Consider the following 21,961-nt stretch of genomic DNA (forward strand, 5'->3'; position numbering starts at 1 on the left):
TTTTTATATATTCCGTAATATAATTGATTTCTTTTTAAAGACACCAATTGTTTGTTAGTTAAAGTTCATTTCTCACCATCTATAAATGTCTATGCAAAATATTACAGGTTTTTGTTATTCAAAGAGAGAAAAAAACTTTTGTAGAAAGCATTAGGTTTTGGGTGTAGAAAATTGAAAGAGAAAGAAGGAAATTTAGAGAGATGCAAGAGGAAAATTCCAATAATCAACCAATGCCAGCAATTGCTAAGCCTCTATTATTTTCATCATTTATTGAAAATCCAAATTCTCAACCAAATGTTGAAGAGAATTGGAGCCATGACCAACACATGGACCAGACAAATGCTCCTCAATTTGTAGCACCACTTGGTAAATCAATCTTTCCTTGAATTAAATTTCTTTTTCCTGAGAGAACACGTGTTTGTTTTTCTTACATATCATGCATTTATCTCCATAAAATTTGATTTTTTTTCAACCTTGTATCTCTATTTTTTTTTTTTTACATTAATTAAGGTTACACATCCTTACTATTGTGATTGTTACCACTAAAGAATACTTAGCAAAATCCAGTAGTACATGCGAAGTATTTTTATTATCAATTACATTCACTAATACATAAACTCACAACAAAAAAAAAAACCCTTCACTTTAGTATTTTAATCAAGTTAATCTCTTTTAGCAATTTGAATATCGTGACATTAAAAAAAAAAACACGTTTTATATCACACACACAAACATTTTCACCTTTTTATGGTGGGAGTTACATTCAAAAGTTAAGCTATCATTTTTTTTTTTTTTTTTTTTTTTTTTGAAGACAAGCTATCATGATTTTTTATCACCCTTATCTTTGATTGTTCTTCTATTCTTATTTATAACTTTATAAGGCGTTACATTGTTATTTTTAAAAACATTATTATTATAATTTGTATCAACTTCTACAAGTAATTAATTGGTTACAAAAACTTTCTAAGGAGAGAAAACATGTGCAAAAAAAAAAAAAAAAAGAGATAACATGTTTGAAATGTGACTTCAATAAACATGTATTCGTATTTCGAATTTTTGGATGCCCTTGTTTTTATGCCCTTAAAGCTAAGTTTGGTCACTTGCTTTCTTTTTCCTAACAAACACATACTCGTAACGTACTTTTTAGCTCTACTTGAATGTAATTTAATGTGTTTACATGTAAGATTATATCAAAACATATATTTTTTATGAAGTATATAATTCTTCAATTTAAAAGTTGAGATGTGTTTTCAAGTCTATATTATTATAATCTTTCGTGGCTCATTGACTCTCTCTATACCAAAAAAGATAATGTATATCTTTCATCCTATTTACTCATATTTGTTACTCAGTTTGTACCTAAGTTTGTTTCCTCCTCCCAACCAAACTCTCCATTCGATCTACAAGTAGTTGATTTTCGCAAGGGTGGTAATTTAAAATGATGCTAGGTACAAATTAACATGTTAAAAACTTAACATTAATATTACTATTGTTTGTCTATGTAAAATATTGATAGAATTTTTATTACGAGTATTATTTTTGGGTGCTACTAGCATTCTATTAATGGTATATTAGTTGTCAATATCTCTAACAACACAATACTAAGTTTATTTTGTAACCTTAAAATGCTATTCGTAGTTATTTTTTGGAAAGGCTAGTATTTCTTTATGAGTAAGAGCTTAGCTAAAAATCTTATTTACTGTCCAATTTCTTGTTACTCATTACGTTAAACAACATACCATTCAATTCCTACCAAAGAGAGACATACAAGTCCAAATTTTGTGAGCAACTGTCTCAAAAAAAAAAGAATTAAAGCCTCACTGCTTCATTAAGGATTTGATCTATGATGCTTGTTCGTTTACTTCGCTTTAACTTGTCATAATTTTCAGGTACAATGCCATTGATAGGTGATATCGGTGGACACGATATCAGGATGACCAACAGCAACCAAAGCTCAATGCTAAACCACACTGAACACAATCATCAAATCCAGGGTAACATTTGCAACAACATGAATCCTGACCTACACACCAGTCATGCGACCAAAATTCCCAAGTTTAAGGCCCCAGTACCTCCGTTTCGTGAACAAGATCATTACATGCCAATTGCAAATTTGGTCCGGATCATAAGGCAAGTCCTTCCCAGCAATGGAAAGGTGGCTGACGGGGCCAAAGTGATGCTGCAGGAATGTGTTTCAGAGTTCATCAGCTTCATCACCAGTGAGGCTAATGAGAGGTGTCAACAGGAACACCGCAAGACTATAACAGCTGAAGATGTTATTGTGGCAATGTCTAGGCTTGGGCTTGATCACTATGTTGAGCTGTTATCTATATACCTCCAAAAGTACCGAGAGAACGAGCTGTATCCACCAGTCCCTAGGCGCGGTTCTGAGAACATTGCTTTTGCCACTAATGGCTTGCCCTCTTTTGTAGGGGTTCATCCTCAATCTGCTATGTTTAGTACTACATCTGGCACAGACTGTGGACCAATAAGTACAAGTCAAGACTTGTACACATATCCTGTTGGTGATAGTATTGGCCCAAGTTTGGCTCTTGGAATTGGTGAAGCAAGTGAAGGAGTCGGTCCATCTGAGCCAACTCACACCAATCAGTATTTCTGTAGTCCATATGGTCATCACAAGTAAGAAAACAGTAAAGGGAAGGTAACTAGGAGAGGATGGATATCTTACCATATCGATCTATGGGAGACAAATCTCAAATGCTTTGGTTAAAATGTCGTAGTTTGTTTATGTACAATGCCATAATGTTCTAAGGTGCTCTCGTATGTTTTTTCCTTTGTTGCATCCCCGATAATGCAAGACTTTTGTTTAATACTATGTTTAATGCTAGCATGAAAAAATAAACAGCCTTGTATAACAAGGCAAGAGAGAACATTCTATATTTAACTTGGTAGTAACAGAAAACCATCAATTCATGTTATAGAATCAATCAATCAATCAATCAATCAAAGCCTTAATCCCAAAAGTGGGGTCGGCTAACATGAACCAAATTTGATTATTCCGTGTAGTCATCAACATAAATCTTTCTCCTCCATCCCTTACGATCCAAAACTTCATCCTCACGTAAATCCATGCACTTCATATCCTTCCTCACTCCTTCCAACCAAGTCATCTTTGGTCTCCCTCTTCCTCGTTTAATCCCTCCATGGTCCCACTCTTCCACTCTTCGCACCGGTGCACCCTCGGGTCTCCGTCTTACATGTCCAAACCAACGCAGACGATTTTCCCTTAATTTATCTACAATGCCCGCCACACCTACTTAATTCATGTTATAGAATGTGACCTAAAATTAAGATGGTAGAATAATATATTGCTTTGTGGTTTATAATCGAAGTCTGGCTACATGTAGAACAAGTTCGCAACCATGAGAGGGAGGGAAAGTTGGTAGTTCCATTTGCACATGCCCCCTACATTTCCTCCTTTCTGAGAACCAGTTCTCCATATAGCTGTTTTCAATTGCAGACTTGTAGTCATATAGATCTGATTAATGTAAATAAAGGTTATGTTTTCGTATATAATCTATCACTTCATCAGCTGTTAGGTACTTCACGGACAACCCTCTTGCGATGCAGTCCCTAAAAACATGACAAACATAAGATATTGAATCCTCAGTTATGAATGTCTTCCATAAATCAGTGACCATGAATCAGAGAGACAGTGAGTATCTCACCTTATTCGAGTTGAGCTAATTTGGTTTGAGATGAGTTCATCCACAATCTTAATATTATTCTGCAGAAAAAATATTTAAAAAAAGAATAAAAAAAATAAGCTCATGAATACAAAAAACTTATTTAACAAGACAATTAGACGATAGAAATAGGGAGCTGTGATTCCTATCTAGGGCTTTTGCAAAATCTGATAGTTCAACCTACAAGTCCAAAGTTCTACATACCTTGTTCTCATTCAGTATGTCATTGCTTAGAATAATTTTTTCAACATCTTTCCCTTCTCTGCGAATACAAGCCACGCCAAAGTCTCTACATAGGGCCTGGACCTGGAAATCAAGAACCATGTCAGCATAGCCAAATCATTCATACATTGTCATCAACTCTTGTCACAAATTCACAATGGCTGAAGCCTAAAAGGTTACATACTTGTCTGAAACACGCACTGATCCTAAATTCCTAATACATCAAATTCGAGAATGTAGCCTTGCACTCTATTTCAGTTAAACTGTAATTTCCCTCAGAAAATACCTGCTCTGGTATCCAAACACCAGGAGTGGCAAATGACTCCAATAAATCAGAACCGCAGACAAGCATTACCCGAAGGGACCCTGGGTAGAAAAGGCTAAGATGTTAATTTGCCTTTTATTCACACATGAGCAAAAAAGTCATCCATATCAAAAGATGTGCCAATTGCTTGATGCAGGATGCATGAATGCAAAAGAAGTGAAATTATACCTGGTGAAACAAGACCATTCTCGCATAAAAAACTCTTCACTCTAGTTAAAACAGTCAGTGTTCGTTGATAGGAAGATTGTTTTGCCTGTAGCAGGGTTTATATCATCAGAAACAATTAATTGCCCGTGGCAGTTGAGAGGTCATCCTTCTCCCTCACATCACCCATAGTAACATCTACAGCCGTAGGAAAATTATTGGAGTCTTAGGCAATGACACTTTCAAGCTACTGCCAGTCAACAGAGTAAATATAGAACTTCAAATCATTTGCCTTTAGTTCAGAGAAATACAGGAGTCCCATGGGGTTTCTAGTGCTGAATAACCACAACTTATTACTTTTTATTTTTTTTTTTTAAATTTTGGGCCGGGATGGGGGTCATAGGGGAGTCACAATGGATGATATAAACAGAACTCGATCTCAAAATAAAAGCAACCAATTCCCTATTATTGCAAAGATGGGGGTCATAGGGAGCCACAAAGGAAATAATGCAAGCACAACTTGGTTAACAAAAGCAAAGAATTCCATTTCTTTACAATTTGTTAAACATTCAGTACAAAATAAGGGAAGACAGGGTGGGGTAATATTGCTAAGAGAAAGAATCAGAAGAAGCATAAGGGACAGGAATATGATTAAATTTAGTAATATTCATGGTAGAAGAGTAATTTAAAGGAAAATAATGTGGGTTGGGAAGAATATAATCACAGGAGTTGATTTGATCAACATAACCTTCCAGTAAATAACTTTGCATATGGACTGCCATTGTAAGTTGATTACAAAAGGACAGTGAAGTTTATCGAACTACCATCAACAAATGGTGGACGTTCCATGGGGTTTTAACCGCCTCAAACAAGTTACTAATTGCAATGTTACAAAGAAGGCCGTTATTATCATTAGCTCATATTTGTTCTATCTCAACTGACTTAACGAACATATTATACTTTCAAGTCCTAACTATTCAAACAAATAAAAGGATATCTCAACATCTCCCACCTCCATCAAAGGATGGAAGTAAAGAAAATGCTCAGAGATCGGATATTTAATTGATTACAAAAATAACTAGCAGCATATTACCTCCCACGCATCTACCATTATAAAGTCTGAACTTTTACAGGCTAGTTGACACATTTGTATACGATGTTCAGCAGATAAAAGGCCCTGCAAAAAAACAAGCAGTATCTCACTTCATTTTGCACATAATGCATTGCACATACATTTGATATAACACCAAAAATTGATGCACATACAATACGAAATTGATACATAATCACCCAAAACAAAGAAAATGAAGGATACCCTCTTGTTATATGCATCGTTGACAGGTGATAAATAGCCTCCAATAACATGATAACCTTGTGAATTCAAAGCATCTCTTGCCAATTCTTAAGCAATTAATTTCACATTATTAGTACATAATTGTTATATTATAAGAAAGTAGGATGATAAAATTATAAATGACATTACCGAGCATTCGCAAGTGCATGTAAGTGGGAGGATTGAAACTTCCAGTTGCAACTAAAACCACAGACGTCTTCTCTCTGGTGAAAAATGAATAAAAATAAGTGAGGCGATTAATGGAGTATCAATTATCAATGAAACCAAAGTATAATTTGCAGATCAAACACAAATCAGAGCAAGATGTTAGCGATTTAACAAATACTATTAAATGTAGTATATGCTTACTTGTTTGAGGAAATACTCAATTTATCAAATGGTAAGGGAATATCCATTTTTCTTCCGACGATGAGCCGCCGAAATAGTGACGGAATTACGGCTTGGAGAAACTACGCTACTGGGATTCTGGGAACTGTCTTTATTATCACTTCGTTTTTTTTTTTTTGGAATGGTTATGGTCGTGTTATAGTTGGGGTGATAAAAACAAATTGGACGTTTAAAGTTTTTTGCAACTCTCTCTCTCTCTCTTAACTCAGATTATCTGATTATATCCTTATAAAATTCCCCAATTTTCCCCAAATTACAAACCCTAAAAAAATTCCCCAAAATTATGTAATTCTGATTCTTTTCCCGCATTCCTTATTCTCCTCCTTTCTCTCTCCTCTCTCTCATTCTTCTGTGTGGGTTTCAATTAAGTTTCCATCTAATCACCTATATTACCGTACAAATTACAAATAAAAACAAACTTAACAAAAAAAAACCATTTTCCCCTTATTCTCTCTTACTAACTTTCTCTCTCCTCCTATGAGACTTACCATGATAAAAGAAAAGTTGGGTAGATCCTTCATCCTTGATGGATTTCAGTCTTCTCCAATTGAATACTCTGTAGTTTTATTGCCTCTTTAAAGGGCACATTAATTCTTTTGTTCTATGGGTTGTTATTAGAATTTGCGATAATGGGCCGGACTGGACTTTATAGTCCATAACCCAGCCCGGCCGATTTTAGTCTGCCCTCAACCCTAGCCCATCCCGGCCCATTTAACTCAGGCCCGGTCCAGCCCAGATCCGGTCCATTGAACAGGTCTAATAACGGCCCATCCCATTTGCATATACACAATCATAATCATATTTATTACTCCTAATTTTAGTTGAGGTTTTTATATTATTATAAAACTAGATAAGTCCTGTGCGATGCTCGGCATAAAAAAAATTCTTTGAAATAAATATATTTTACATATGTCTCTCATATGAGATAAATTAAAGAAACATAATCATTAATTGCAATGATATTTAGATCTAATTAATTTTGATGAACAGTAAAAAATTTAAGCAAATTATGCAATACGGAGTACTCTTAAGCGGGGGTAATTATTTTTTGAAGCTAAATAGTCACTTATAAATTCATAATATAAAATATAGAGTATAATAATATAATAATTGTCTTCATAGAAAAAATATAATAATAATTTAAGGTAAAAAAAAATAAGAATATAATGTCAGCAATTGATTTAAGCGGGAAAAATTTTAACAACAGTTTAACATGTGTACAATTTTTTAAAGTGATGATGTCAGCGATTGTTGTTTTAGTATTTATAGATAGATTTTCTTCAAAATGAGATTGATTGAGTTTTCCGTTTTTAAATTGATTTTATTGTGTCGAGTTGAAATCAACTGGTTGTTTCTTTTTTCTTTCTTTTTTTTTTTTTTTTTTGGCTTGAGTAGTGAGATGGTTCATATGAATATCTTAATTGATACTCCGTAATATGATTTGGCACGTTGATATTTATACTGTTATTCTCATAAAGCCAAGACATAGATTGTGGTGTATTGGTGTACCCTTGCAAAGACTTAAATGTCTAAATTCTTTAAATATAGTGAAATAGAGATAGTAGAGTAAAGTCAATCAATTAACACAAAGAATAAGGAAAGATCAATTAATTAACAAAATATGACATGACAAATTTATTTATTTTGGTGTTCCTTCCAATTCATCCTTTAAGCTAATCTTGATTTGGGGATTAATTATGGATGGTTAGGTTTCATTCCCCTCCTAATTGTTGTTATGAAGAGATCGAACACGCAATCCTTCCTACCAAGTCAGTCTCAGTCACCACTGCACCAACAACCAGTCATGACAGTATGACGTATGGTGTAGTATAGCTAAAAAGAGAGTATTGAGGACTTGTTTGGTCCTCATTCACTTGACATTGTCTTAATAACATACATTCCACTCATTTTTAAGGTGCTACACTGGTTCACAATTTATGTTTGTATATGCACAATTTAAACCATTATTCTTTTTTAAATATGTATTTATAAAAATTTTTGTTTTTCAATATTACACGTTGAGAATAACTCTACAAAAAAGTACACAGTAATAACTTTCATTTTGTAAGTCATATTGAAGTATTCAATAATGGAGTCAAAGGTAACAGGAAGCATATCTGGATAGCATAAATGCCGTAAAAGACTGATTTTTTTTTTGAAAGAATATGATGTACTCCTTCCGTCCCTTTATTTTTGCCCTATTGTTATTTTTTGGGTCAAACTTTGTAAACTTTGACCGTAAATTAACGTTAATTTACAAGAGATAATATAGTCATGAGTGATCTTGTTAGATTCGGCTTATTGCATATTTTATTAATATCAATTTTTTATAATTTTTACATGTATGGAAATGAAAATATATGCGTTTTAAGACGCGTCTTGGAGACCGTGAAAAGTCAAATGGGACAATAAAATAGGGACAGAGGGAGTAATTATGTTTAAAGAGGTACTGAACATTTTTTGCTATGTTTACAATGAACTATAGAATATTGAGGAAATACAAGTTTATCTTCATGATAAACAAATTAAACAAATTTTGTTTATCATGGGGGTATAATTGATAACTTGTTATCAAACATGATTTTAGGGTACTTTTAGGGCTTGTTTCCGTGTCTTTATCCACTTACTTGCTCTATCTTACCTTATTTTTATGTAATTTTGTGTATTACGTGCTTCACGAGGTGTTCGTGTTTTTGATGCACTTTTCAGGTGAAAATGACGATGATCCGAGCACCTTTGGTGATGGAGCGACGAGTGCAAGGCAAGGGGAGCATCATGCGGGACCCACGAGGCAAGGAGGAAGCGTTTTGGAGTCGTTAGAGCCCCGAGGGAGGGCTGCACGGTCGTGCATGCCTTAGCACGGCCGTGCAGCACGGCCAAAACTGAAGGAGAGTTTCTGCCCCAGACAGCACAGACGTGCAGCATTCTGCACGGTCGTGCATAGTTTGGCACGGACGTGCAGATGTTGCACGGCCGTGCAGACTGGCCTGAGTCTGAAATCGAGCTACTGCCACCCTCTGCACGGACGTGCAGAATTTGGCACGTCCGTGCAGAGTCAGTTTTGCGACTTCTCTTGTTTTCTCCGTCCTTTCTTTTTGGGGGTCCTTTAAATAGCCCCTTTGGACGTTTTTGAAGGGGGTGGCCATTATTATTCCAGAAATCTATTTCTCTTAGTTGGTAGCTCAAAAATACTCCAAAAAACACTAGCTTGTAATTGTAGATTTTAGTTATTTGCTTGGAAATTTCAATCCAAATCTTTGTAGAACAAGTTCCACCATTGTTATTCAAGTTGAAGCTTCTAGTAACCATTTCTTACTCTTTCTCTTCCCTCTTTCTTGCTTTAATACTTATTATTCTTCATTGTTAATTGTTATTTGCATGCTTAGATTGTTAATTTCTACTTAATTCCTAGTTTTAATTTGGTCATGAATTACTTGAAACACTTAATTGCTTTAATCTCCATGGATTGTGAGTAGTCTAATTTCTGGGGTTTGGGTGAACCCTCAATGTAGTCACCAATAGCTTGTTGCATGTATTAATTTGGTAATTGTGGGATGTTAATTAGTTGAGTTTAAGTGAATTAATTGTTAATTCTTGTAATTGGCCATTGCTTGAATTATTTATCTAGCTTTTTCAACGAAGGATCGAGAGATGAACTTGAGAGGGCTCCTTATGCTTAATTGACTTGATTTGCCATGAGAATAGGAACTTCTAGTCAAGGGAATTGTATGTTACCGTGATAATGCTTTAACACTTGTTTCTTGCCCATAATCACGAGAGTAGGTTATGTTCTTGATGTCAAGTAATCCCTCTAGCTTGAGAGAGTAGTAGGGTGCCTTAGGTAACTTCCCCTAATTTATCTCCCATTTTACCATTGCTATGTATGCTAATCGTTATTTGTGATGAAGTTGAGCGGTGTAACCCATATCCTAGATCTTCTTAATATCGTTAATCACCTCTTAGAATTAATTGATTTGAATTAGATCGGTGTGACATAATACCAATTCCAAAAAACCCGACTTAATCTAGCTTGTTTAAACACTAACATTTGGTGGTTGATTCAACGCCTCTCATGGGTTCGACCCTTTCTTGCCCTTGCTACTAGTTTAGCAGGATCGAGTTAGGTCTATTATTTGATAGGTTGGCGACGCTCTATCAAGTTTTTGGCGCCGTTGCCGGGGAGGCAAAGTCACATTGAATAAGTTATTGTTGAATGAGTCTAGATATGTGTATATGTGCATAGTTTTCTTGTTTTATTTTTGTTTATGCGTGTTTACTTTGTGATAGTCATTGCTAACGCTTTCTTTAGCTTTGTTTGACTATGCATGACACGGAGGAGTAAGCAATCACCGCTTATCCCCGTAGATCCGGAGTTGAATAGGACTTTAAGGAACGTAAGAAGGCTCTTACAAGGCACGCCGGAGTTTTCATTAGCCTATACGGATTCCGAATCGGAGGATACATTGGAGATTGAAGAAGAGATGAATGAACAAAATCAACCACAACCGATTCTACAAGACTATGACCACCCCGATGCATTCCAACTTCGGAGTGGCTTACTTCTTCCCACCACCAATGCAAACAACTATGAGTTCTCTCCTCAACTCATAAGGATGATCCAAAGTGAACAATTCGGGGGGAGTGTAAATGAGTGCCCTCTAGCTCATTTAGACAATTTCCTTGAGTTGTGCACTACCATCAAGCAAAACAATCTCACGGAGGAATTCATTTGGATGCATATGTTCCGTTTTTCTCTTAGGGACAAGGCTAAATATTGGTTGAGGTCCGTGAAAGAAGGGTCCTTGACAACATGGGAAGAGGTTACAAAAGCCTTTCTTGGGAAGTATTGTCCACCCGAGAAGACCGCGGAATTGAGAAGGAAGATCACAAGCTTCACTCAAGAGGATGATGAAACCTTGGGTGAAGCATGGGAGAGATTCAAGGACTACAAGAGGAAGTGTCCACACCACGGATTGCCTTCATGGATGATTATTCAAAGCTTCTACGACGGTCTTACTCCTACTTCGAGGACCAACCTTGATAATGGAGCGGGAGGTAGCCTTAAAAAGCTACCGGTAGAAGAAGCCGAAAGTATGATTGAGGAAGTTGCTAGGCATTATGCCTACCGGTATGATCGAAGAGAGAACCAACCAAAGAAGAAGGGTATGTATGACTTGAGTGCAATAGATCTTATTGCCTCAAAATTTGATATGTTAGCTCACAAGCTAGACCAAGCGACATCTTCTTCCGGTCCCTCTACCTCTCAACAACAACCACAAGTTATGTCTTGTGAGACTTGTGGGGGTAACGATCACATGGCCTCATATTGCAACGCTACCACGGAGCAAGTTGCGGTCATGAACCAAAGGAATGACCAACCATTCAATCAAGGGTGGAAGCAAAACCAAGGGTGGAGACCATCCAACCAAAATCAATCCAACTATAACCATCCTCCTCAAAACAACTACAACCAACCCCCTCCACATCAAAATCAACAAGCCCCATACCGCCATCCTAACCAACAAAGGCAACAACAATTCAATCAACCACCTCCTCCACCTCAAAAGACTTCCCTTGAAACCGCTCTTGAATCTTTTATAAATCAACAAGGGAAGAGCAATGCCGAGATGAGCTCTAACATTCAACAACTTCAAGCGCATAATAAGATAATTGAGAGCCAATTGGCTCAAATTGCTCAACAAGTTGGGAGCTCCACCTCCAATGCTAGTGGTCACTTTCCAAGCTCAACGGTAGTGAACCCAAAGGAGCATATCAAGGCTATCACCTTGAGATCGGGGAGAGGGTATGAAGGCCCGGTTATGAGTGAAGATGAGCCACAAAAGAGAAATGAGGGAGTTGAAGTGAGAGATGAGGGTGACTTTGAGAATGAGGTTGTAGGAGTTGAGAGAAAAGAGAAAGAAAAGAGTGGTGAGGGAGCCACAAAGAGAGATGAGGGAGTTGAAGTTGAGGTTGAGAAGCCTCCCATGAGGGTGTACAAACCACCAATTCCTTTCCCTCATAGGTTGGTGGAGAAGAAGCTCAATGAGAAGTTTTCAAAGTTTCTTGAAGTTATGAGAGGACTTCAAGTAAACATCCCCTTTCTTCATGCTATGTCACAAATGCCTACCTATGCAAAATTTCTAAAGGATCTCTTATCCAACAAGAGTAGGCTTGAAGAGAGTGCAACCATCTCCCTTCCAATGGAGGTGAGTGCAATCATTCAAAACAAGCTTCCCCGAAAGCTTGGTGACCCGGGTAGCTATGCAATACCGGTGAAGATTGGTGATATGGAAGCTATGGATGCTTTGTGTGATCTTGGGGCAAGTGTAAGCTTGATGCCCCTTTCTATTGCAAGGAACTTGAAGGTTGGTGAGATGAAACCAACAAGGATGTCCATTCAACTAGCCGACCGCTCGGTTAGATTACCATTGGGAATTCTTGAAGATGTGCCGGTACAAGTTGGAAAAGTTTTTGTACCATGTGATTTCGTAGTAATGGAGATGGAAGAGGATGACAAGGTGCCTCTTATTTTGGGAAGACCATTTTTGAACACCGCGGGAGTGGTGATTGACATGAAACAAGGCAAGCTCACTTTGAATGTGGGAGATGAGAAAATTTCATTCTCATTCTCACAAGCTATGAAGAAGCCTTTGTATGAGGAAATCAATAGAACCGATACTCTTGAAAGAGACATAGGAGAATTGAAGAAAGTGAATGGTAGCAAGGATACTTTACAAGCAACCCTCACGGGAAACTTGTATGATGATGGTGAAGAAGCTAAAGGGTACAAGTTGTTGCTTGACCAACCTCTACATAGCAAGGCAAAGGAGTTTGAAGTACTTGAAGTGGAGGTAAAAGAGGAGAGTACTACGCCTCCTCCTAAGGTTGAACTTAAACCCCTTCCCCCTTTGCTTAAATATGCTTTTCTTGATGATAGTGAGACTTATCCCGTTATTGTCAATGCCAAGCTTGATGACACTTCTCTTGAGAAACTCCTAGTTGTATTGAGGGAGTATAGAAGTGTCATTGGTTATACAATTGATGACATTAAGGGGATAAGTCCCACAATATGCATGCATAAAATTTTACTTGATGATGAACATGCTTCCTCTATTGAGCATCAAAGAAGGCTCAACCCCAATATGAAAGAGGTTGTTAAAAAAGAGGTTTTGAAACTCCTTGAAGCGGGCATAATCTACCCTATTTCCGATAGTAAGTGGGTTAGCCCGGTTCAAGTAGTTCCAAAAAAGGGAGGCATGACCATTGTCAAGAATGATAAAGGTGAGACCATTTCTACAAGGTCGGTCACCGGGTGGAGAATGTGCATTGATTATAGAAAATTAAATAAATCCACCCGGAAAGACCACTTTCCACTCCCCTTTATTGATCAAATTTTGGAAAGACTAGCATCACATAGTCACTATTGTTTCTTGGATGGGTATTCGGGATTTTTCCAAATCCCAATCCTACCCGAGGATCAAGAAAAGACTACATTCACATGCCCTTTTGGTACCTTCGCTTATCGAAGGATGCCATTTGGATTATGTAATGCACCTTCTACATTTCAAAGGTGTATGATGTCTATTTTTTCCGACATGCTTGAATCATCAATTGAAGTATTCATGGATGACTTTTCGGTTTGTGGTTCATCTTTTGACATATGCCTTAAAAACTTGGTGAAAGTGCTGAAAAGATGTCAAGAGGTGAACCTTGTGCTTAATTGGGAAAAATGTCATTTTATGGTAGAAGAAGGTATTGTGTTGGGTCATGTTGTTTCTTGTAGGGGCATTGAGGTTGATCGTGCCAAAATTGAGGTCATTGAGCGCCTCCCTCCCCCCACTAATGTGAAGGGGGTAAGGAGCTTTCTTGGACACGCGGGTTTTTACCGCCGGTTCATAAAAGATTTTTCTAAAATCGCTAAGCCGCTCACTCGATTGTTGGTAAAAGATGCCCCTTTTGTGTTTACTAACGATTGTTTGCTAGCTTTTGATAGGTTGAAGGAAGCTTTGATCACGGCTCCTATCATTCAACCACCGAATTGGGAGCTCCCTTTTGAGCTCATGTGTGATGCTTCGGATTATGCCGTTGGAGCCGTCCTTGGGCAAAGAAAGGACAAGAAGCTTCATGCCATCTACTACACTAGCAAAACATTAGATGAAGCACAAAGGAACTACACAACAACCGAGAAAGAGTTTCTAGCCATTGTCCATGCTATTGAGAAGTTTAGATCTTATTTGGTGGGTTCCAAAGTCATAGTCTTCACCGACCATTCGGCTTTGAAGTACCTATTGTCCAAGAAAGATGCCAAGCCAAGGTTGATAAGGTGGGTCTTGCTCTTACAAGACTATGATATTGAGATTCGGGACAAGAAGGGTGCCGAAAATGTAGTAGCCGATCATCTTTCACGGCTACCGGTCTTTGATGAAGAACTTGGGGGTTTGCCAATTGATGATTCATTCCCGGATGATCAATTGTTTGCAATCATTCAAGCTCCGGCTCCTTGGTTTGCGGATATCGCAAACTATTTGTCTTGCTCTATACTCCCTCCCGACCTCACCTATCAACAAAAGAGGAAGTTCTTACATGATGTTCATCAATATTTTTGGGATGACCCCTTGCTCTTCAAACAAGGTGTTGATGGCCTTTTTAGAAGGTGTGTCCCCGATGATGAGATTCATGATGTTATTGCTATGTGTCACTCCTCACCTTGTGGAGGGCATATGAGTAGTAACAAGACATTGGCGAAAATTTTGCAATGTGGATTCTTTTGGCCCTCAATGTTCAAAGATGTTTGGGGGTTCGTTAAAGCTTGTGACCGGTGTCAAAGAACCGGTAATTTGACAAAGAGAAGTGAAATGCCATTGAACAATATTCTTGAGTTGGAAATTTTTGATGTATGGGGAATTGACTTTATGGGACCTTTCCCTTCTTCTTTTGGGAATAAATACATTTTAGTGGCCGTTGATTATGTGTCAAAGTGGGTGGAAGCGGTTGCATCTCCTACAAATGATGCTAAGGTAGTGGTCAAGTTGTTCAAAAAAGTCATTTTCCCAAGGTTTGGAGTGCCCCGCGCCGTCATAAGTGATGGGGGATCGCATTTTGCAAAGCGGTCTTTCAAGGCTCTTCTTGAAAAGTACGGTGTTAGGCACAAGGTGTCATTGGCTTACCACCCTCAAACAAGTGGTCAAGCCGAGATTTCAAATAGGGAGATCAAAGTGATCTTAGAGAAGACGGTAGATAGGTCAAGGAAGGATTGGTCATCAAAATTGGATGATGCTTTATGGGCCTACCGCACCGCCTTCAAAACTCCCATTGGCACCACCCCTTACAAGCTTGTCTATGGGAAGTCTTGCCATTTACCGGTGGAACTTGAACATCGTGCTCATTGGGCTATCAAAACCTTAAATTTTGATATCCAAGCCGCGGGTGAAAAAAGGATGCTCGACCTTCATGCCTTGGAAGAATTGAGGTTAGATGCATATAAGAGTGCAAAGATTTACAAGGAGAAAACCAAAGCATGGCATGACAAGCACATCAACAAAAGAGAGTTCAAGGAGGGTGACAAGGTCTTGTTGTTTAACTCCCGGTTGAAGTTGTTTCCGGGTAAGTTAAAATCAAGATGGAGTGGCCCTTTTACCGTCACAAAGGTTTTCCCCTATGGTGCCATTGAGATTTCCAATGAGAGAGGAGAACCATTCAAGGTTAATGGCCAAAGGTTGAAGGCATACTTTGATGGTTTTGTTCAAGAAGAAACAAAGGTAATTCATTTGGATGAATTTGATGTCCCTCATGGTTGATTTTGAAATATGGTCAAGCTAGTGACAATAAAAGAGCGCTTCCGGGAGGCAACCCGCGCATTTTTGAGAAAAATTGATGAATGAGAGAAGTAAGAAATAAATTAATGGGATTTGTTATGACGCATATTCACCAATTATGAACTCATAACAATATCCCTATTATTTTCTCTTCAAAAAAAAAAAAAAAAAAAAAAAAAAAAAAAAAAAAAAAAAAAAAAAAAAAAAAAAAAAAAAAATCGTGAAGTGCAGGTCTGGAAGACTGCACGGGCGTGCGGAAGTTGGCACGTCCGTGCAGAACTGGAAAAATCGAGGAAAGTTTCTGCCTCCCTTTGCACGGACGTGCAGAATTTGGCACGTCCGTGCTTAGTCTTGCACGTCCGTGCCTGTTTCTGCACGTCCGTGCACGTCGAGGAAGAGGCATTTACGTGCAGTTTTGCACGGCTCAAAACAAAAAAAAAAAAAAAAAAAAAAAAAAAAACCACTCTCTCTCCTCTCGCCTCTCTCTCTCTCTAACTCTTCTTCTTCCTCCCTTCAAACCTTCTCTAATCTCCTCAAAACTCCATCAAATCTTCAAATATTTCCACAAAAATTGAAAATCCTTCACTTTCTAACAACAACAACAACAAATTACTAACCTTTTCTACCTAAAACTCCCACAAATTCATCAAAACCCCATAAACCCTAACTTAAAAATCAAATTGGGGGTTTCTTGAATCTTCAAATTTTGGGCAAATTGGGTGTTCTAGGAGCTTCAATCAACAACAAGGAACGTTAGTGGAGTTCATTTGCGGGTTTTACACCCACGATTCATTGGGTATAATCTCTCCAACTCTCACTCTTTACTACTTGTTCTTAGTTGATTTTAGTTGATGTTTTTTGTTGTTTTTGGTTGAAATTGTTGATTTGGTGTGTTGATTTGTGATTTTGAGCAAAAAAAAAAAAAAAAAAAAAAAAAAAAAAAAAAAAAAAAAAAAAAAAAAAAAAAAAAAAAAATTTTGTTGATTGGTTTTGGTTGTTCTTGTTTGGTGGTTGAGACTAATTGACCTTGTTGGTATTAATTGTTGTGGACTATTGTTTGGTTGATTTTAGGAGGTGTGACTTAGAGCCTTGGTTGTGTAAGTTGTGATTATTGTGTGCTTTGTGGACTTTGTTTGGATAATTTAATCAATCATGTCTAGGAGAAACCCTACCCGAAACACCTCAACTAGGCAACCTAGGCAACCTAGGCAATTAGAAGTTGGACAACCTAGCAATGTCCCACCCATGACAACTTCCCTTGGAATCCATTACCAAAAAAATGAACACCGCATTAAACATGAGTCAATAGTAACTAGGAAGTTAAAACCAACTAAGTTCTATGACGAAGGAATTGCGGAAAGATTAGGGGTTGAGAACGATGTGAAACAAATTTTCTACTCTACCGGTATCCCTTATTGGCTTGAAATGCATGCATTAACTTATAAAAGGCTCACCGTAGAATTTCTCTCATCCCTATACGTTCATCGGGATAACAACAATGCACCTAGGTACATGACCTTCCAGCTTATGGACCATGAGCACCGCATGACAATAGAACAAGTAAACCGTTGCTTTAGGTGGCCCGTAGGAAAAAGGTTTGGCCCTAAAGACAAGCCATCTAGGAATTACCAAGCCGGTAGTTTTTGGAGAAAAATTACCGGACTTTTTGTAAGAGACCCTAGATCGGACAAGGCCACAGCCATCATTCACCCCGCCTTTAGACTCGCCCATAGGCTCATTGCTAACACTATCTTCGCTAGAGGAGATAGCGCGGGAGTTGTGTCTAATCGCGAGTTGCTTTTTCTATGGCATCTTTGCGAGGGGGATGATAGACTAGACCTTGGCGCATGGTTGGTTGATCACTTAGAGGACGTGGCCAAGGGGAAGGGAGGGATAGCTATAGGAGGCATGATTACTTTTATTGCTACTTTTCTTGAGGTTGATTTTTCAGGTCTTGAGGCTCTCCCAGGTTCAACAAGGATCGATTTAGCCACAATCAAAAACATGCAATGGGTGGAGCAGGGTAGAGGAAACACACTCATTTGGTACGTGAGTGGTGCCCGATACGCCGACCTCCCAAATCCAATGAACACCGTCATCTACGACGCATCCAACTGGATCTTTGAGTCGGATTACAATTGGCAACCGGGTGGAGTAGATGACGAGGAGGAAGAAGAGGAAGGGGAGGAGCAACCTCAAGCCCAACATCATCAAGAACACCCCCATCAACCACATGGACAACATCAAGAGGAGCAACCACATCCTCACCATTTCCAAGGAGAGCAATCCTTCCAAGGGGCTTTCCAACAACAACAAGGATTCCAATTTGGAGAACCGGAAGTTGGTACAAGCTCGTTCTCCTACGAGCAATATTTCCACCAAATGAACACCAACTTCCAAATGATGAACACAAACTTTCAAAATCTCCAAACCGAGTTCGGGGAGGTGAGGAGGTCGAATGAAACAATGACTACGGCCTTCACCCAAATGAGGGAGAGTTTTGAAGGTCTTCGTGGGGACCTCGGAGAGTTCCGGAACGCCTATCGGCAATTCTACCCGGGAGGCTCAAGCCCCCACGATCCCAACCAATGAGGTACTCCTTCTTTGCCCCTCCTTATGATTTTCATGCTTAACATTGGGGACAATGTTAGTGATAGCTTGGGGGGGGGTTGTGATTTGGATATCTTGTGAGTTGGTTGTGCTCATTGGAACTTGTTGTGTTGGTTGTGATTTGGTTGTGTTGTTTTTGTTTGATTTGTTCCCTTGCTTGTTTCCCGTTAATCCAAACCCAAAAATCCAATCTTCCCATAAATCCAAATTTTTCTTCTCCTTTTTTTTAGTTTAATTTAGTTTCTATCTTCTCCTCTTTTAGTTTAATTTAACTCTTACTCTAATTTTGTATATATGCTAAAAAAATAATAATAAAAAAAAATAAATAAATAAATAAATAAATAAAAAAAAAATGATGAAAAAGAAAAAAAATGCCCAAGAATGATTCCTATATGACGATACCTATGTGAATTACTTGCTTGATCGTTGAGTGATGAGTAAGATTTCCTTAAAAGAAAGTGTATGCAAGGGTTCGGTACATTTAGGAGTTTATTAAACTTGATTGCTTAGGTGCATGCTTGTAATTAAGTCGATGAATGTTCAATTGCACGGTTAGTTCATGAACTTGTCTAAGCACACTTGAAGTAGGATATGTTTCAGTTGGTTTGCGGTCCCTTGTGCCCTTGATTTGCCTCCACTCTTCCCAAAGCGAAGCTTCACTTGAGATTTAGTAGGTTATTGCTTGTTAAATAAGTGGTAAAATAAACCACTCTTTTATCCTCTAGTAATTATTAAAAAAAAAAAAAAAAAAAAAAAAAAAAAAAAAAAAAAAAAAAAAAAAAATGCCGCTCAACAGTCAAAAAAGGCGGAGCAATAAATAAAGTTCAAAATTCAAGAACTTTATCAAAAAAAAAAACCATAAAAATTCTTTTTCTTTTGAGGTCAATTTGTGGACGCCTCCCACATTATGTATATATTTTAGTTCATCTTGTAAAAATCTCATAGTGGAGTTTAGTGGAAGGAGTTTGTTGGTGTATCTTGGGAGGTGGACTTGTACTCCACTATTTTATAACCGAAAATAAAAATGTGCCACGACTTGGGAGTGACTAAGTGTGTTCTAATGAACTAGTAAAAAGTTTAAGTTAGCGTCCCTTTGCAATCTTGTTTAGTTGCTTCTTGGTCTCTAACTCATGTGTACACTAGTATGATTTGATTTCCGCAAATTGCTCTCTTTTCTTGCTTGTGTTCACATCCCGATAGGTTGACTTGGGCTAAAAACTTTTGTTTTCTTTGGAAGCATGTTTTGATTGTAAATAGATATTTTGGTTGTTGGAGTTGTGGGTGTTTCTCTTTGGAAACCCTCACGAGAGATGAACTCGTCCTATTAGGCGACTTATAGGTTTAAACGGCTTCTCACTTTTGCTAAAAGTGATTGTTTGGATTAGTGTGCTTTTGCTTCCCGATTTTGGCATAGTCCTTGCTCTCACTCTTCGCTACAATTTAGTCCCTCTCCTATTTATTATTGTTAGTTTGCTCGAGGACGAGCAAGAGCTTAGCTTGGGGGGATTTGATAACTTGTTATCAAACATGATTTTAGGGTACTTTTAGGGCTTGTTTCCGTGTCTTTATCCACTTACTTGCTCTATCTTACCTTATTTTTATGTAATTTTGTGTATTACGTGCTTCACGAGGTGTTCGTGTTTTTGATGCACTTTTCAGGTGAAAATGACGATGATCCGAGCACCTTTGGTGATGGAGCGACGAGTGCAAGGCAAGGGGAGCATCATGCGGGACCCACGAGGCAAGGAGGAAGCGTTTTGGAGTCGTTAGAGCCCCGAGGGAGGGCTGCACGGTCGTGCATGCCTTAGCACGGCCGTGCAGCACGGCCAAAACTGAAGGAGAGTTTCTGCCCCAGACAGCACAGACGTGCAGCATTCTGCACGGTCGTGCATAGTTTGGCACGGACGTGCAGATGTTGCACGGCCGTGCAGACTGGCCTGAGTCTGAAATCGAGCTACTGCCACCCTCTGCACGGACGTGCAGAATTTGGCACGTCCGTGCAGAGTCAGTTTTGCGACTTCTCTTGTTTTCTCCGTCCTTTCTTTTTGGGGGTCCTTTAAATAGCCCCTTTGGACGTTTTTGAAGGGGGTGGCCATTATTATTCCAGAAATCTATTTCTCTTAGTTGGTAGCTCAAAAATACTCCAAAAAACACTAGCTTGTAATTGTAGATTTTAGTTATTTGCTTGGAAATTTCAATCCAAATCTTTGTAGAACAAGTTCCACCATTGTTATTCAAGTTGAAGCTTCTAGTAACCATTTCTTACTCTTTCTCTTCCCTCTTTCTTGCTTTAATACTTATTATTCTTCATTGTTAATTGTTATTTGCATGCTTAGATTGTTAATTTCTACTTAATTCCTAGTTTTAATTTGGTCATGAATTACTTGAAACACTTAATTGCTTTAATCTCCATGGATTGTGAGTAGTCTAATTTCTGGGGTTTGGGTGAACCCTCAATGTAGTCACCAATAGCTTGTTGCATGTATTAATTTGGTAATTGTGGGATGTTAATTAGTTGAGTTTAAGTGAATTAATTGTTAATTCTTGTAATTGGCCATTGCTTGAATTATTTATCTAGCTTTTTCAACGAAGGATCGAGAGATGAACTTGAGAGGGCTCCTTATGCTTAATTGACTTGATTTGCCATGAGAATAGGAACTTCTAGTCAAGGGAATTGTATGTTACCGTGATAATGCTTTAACACTTGTTTCTTGCCCATAATCACGAGAGTAGGTTATGTTCTTGATGTCAAGTAATCCCTCTAGCTTGAGAGAGTAGTAGGGTGCCTTAGGTAACTTCCCCTAATTTATCTCCCATTTTACCATTGCTATGTATGCTAATCGTTATTTGTGATGAAGTTGAGCGGTGTAACCCATATCCTAGATCTTCTTAATATCGTTAATCACCTCTTAGAATTAATTGATTTGAATTAGATCGGTGTGACATAATACCAATTCCAAAAAACCCGACTTAATCTAGCTTGTTTAAACACTAACATTTGGTGGTTGATTCAACGCCTCTCATGGGTTCGACCCTTTCTTGCCCTTGCTACTAGTTTAGCAGGATCGAGTTAGGTCTATTATTTGATAGGTTGGCGACGCTCTATCAATAATTGTCAAATTATATAATTATGTCCGGGTAGTCTTGTAATTTTAACAATATGTGAAGTTAACAGTGTTAACTTTGTGAAGCACAACGTTAATGAAAGAAAAGCTTCAAGAAAATTTTCAGAAGCTTCAATGGAAAAAGTGAAGCTCGAAATTAGCTTCAATGGAGGAAGATAATACCTTTACCCTTAGGGGTTCACCATGCCCTTAATTTCACCCTTTTTTCATAGGGTTTTCGTTTTATTTGGCGGCGAAGCTGCCGGAGATAGTAGTGTTGGTTGTAAGGGGTG

General features: G+C 38.0%; 2 protein-coding genes, 1 non-coding gene and 1 pseudogene across 3 annotated transcripts; 2 read left to right on the top strand and 2 right to left on the bottom strand.

Annotated features, from left to right (window-relative positions):
* Nucleotides 1–1,819: 1,819 nt before the first annotated feature.
* LOC145585758 (nicotinamide/nicotinic acid mononucleotide adenylyltransferase-like) lies at nt 1,820–6,682 on the bottom strand. Its single transcript, XM_081642471.1, has 10 exons — nt 6,101–6,682; nt 5,882–5,955; nt 5,714–5,799; nt 5,492–5,575; nt 4,423–4,507; nt 4,216–4,295; nt 3,912–4,013; nt 3,690–3,748; nt 2,690–3,594; nt 1,820–2,588 (listed from the first exon to the last, which is right to left on the bottom strand). The coding sequence occupies exons 1-9, from the start codon at nt 6,145–6,147 to the stop codon at nt 3,504–3,506; spliced, it is 708 nt and encodes a 235-aa protein (XP_081498597.1). The 5' UTR covers nt 6,148–6,682; the 3' UTR covers nt 1,820–2,588; nt 2,690–3,503.
* Nucleotides 1,895–2,644, top strand: LOC145584474 (nuclear transcription factor Y subunit B-10 pseudogene; annotated as a pseudogene).
* A 2,020-nt stretch (nt 6,683–8,702) lies between the features above and the next one.
* LOC145586827 (uncharacterized) lies at nt 8,703–20,819 on the top strand. Its single transcript, XM_081643764.1, has one exon. The coding sequence runs from the start codon at nt 10,465–10,467 to the stop codon at nt 15,934–15,936; it is 5,472 nt and encodes a 1,823-aa protein (XP_081499890.1). The 5' UTR covers nt 8,703–10,464; the 3' UTR covers nt 15,937–20,819.
* LOC145587060 (small nucleolar RNA R71) lies at nt 11,008–11,114 on the bottom strand. Its single transcript, XR_014101108.1, has one exon. It is a non-coding gene; the product is annotated as a small nucleolar RNA R71 (small nucleolar RNA).
* Nucleotides 20,820–21,961: the final 1,142 nt, after the last annotated feature.

Source organism: Chenopodium album, chromosome 16 (assembly GCF_948465745.1).
Source record: "Chenopodium album chromosome 16, dcCheAlbu1.1, whole genome shotgun sequence".
In the NCBI taxonomy this organism is placed as follows: domain Eukaryota; kingdom Viridiplantae; phylum Streptophyta; class Magnoliopsida; order Caryophyllales; family Amaranthaceae; genus Chenopodium; species Chenopodium album.

Coding starts and splice junctions, on each gene's coding strand:
- LOC145585758 (XM_081642471.1), bottom strand. CDS start 6,147: ATGGATATTCCCTTACCATTTGATAAATTGAGTATTTCCTCAAACAA. Junction 5,800..5,881: donor CATGCACTTGCGAATGCTCG/GTAATGTCATTT, acceptor TAATTGCTTAAG/AATTGGCAAGAGATGCTTTG. Junction 4,508..5,491: donor TAATGGTAGATGCGTGGGAG/GTAATATGCTGC, acceptor ACCCTGCTACAG/GCAAAACAATCTTCCTATCA.
- LOC145586827 (XM_081643764.1), top strand. CDS start 10,465: ATGACACGGAGGAGTAAGCAATCACCGCTTATCCCCGTAGATCCGGAG.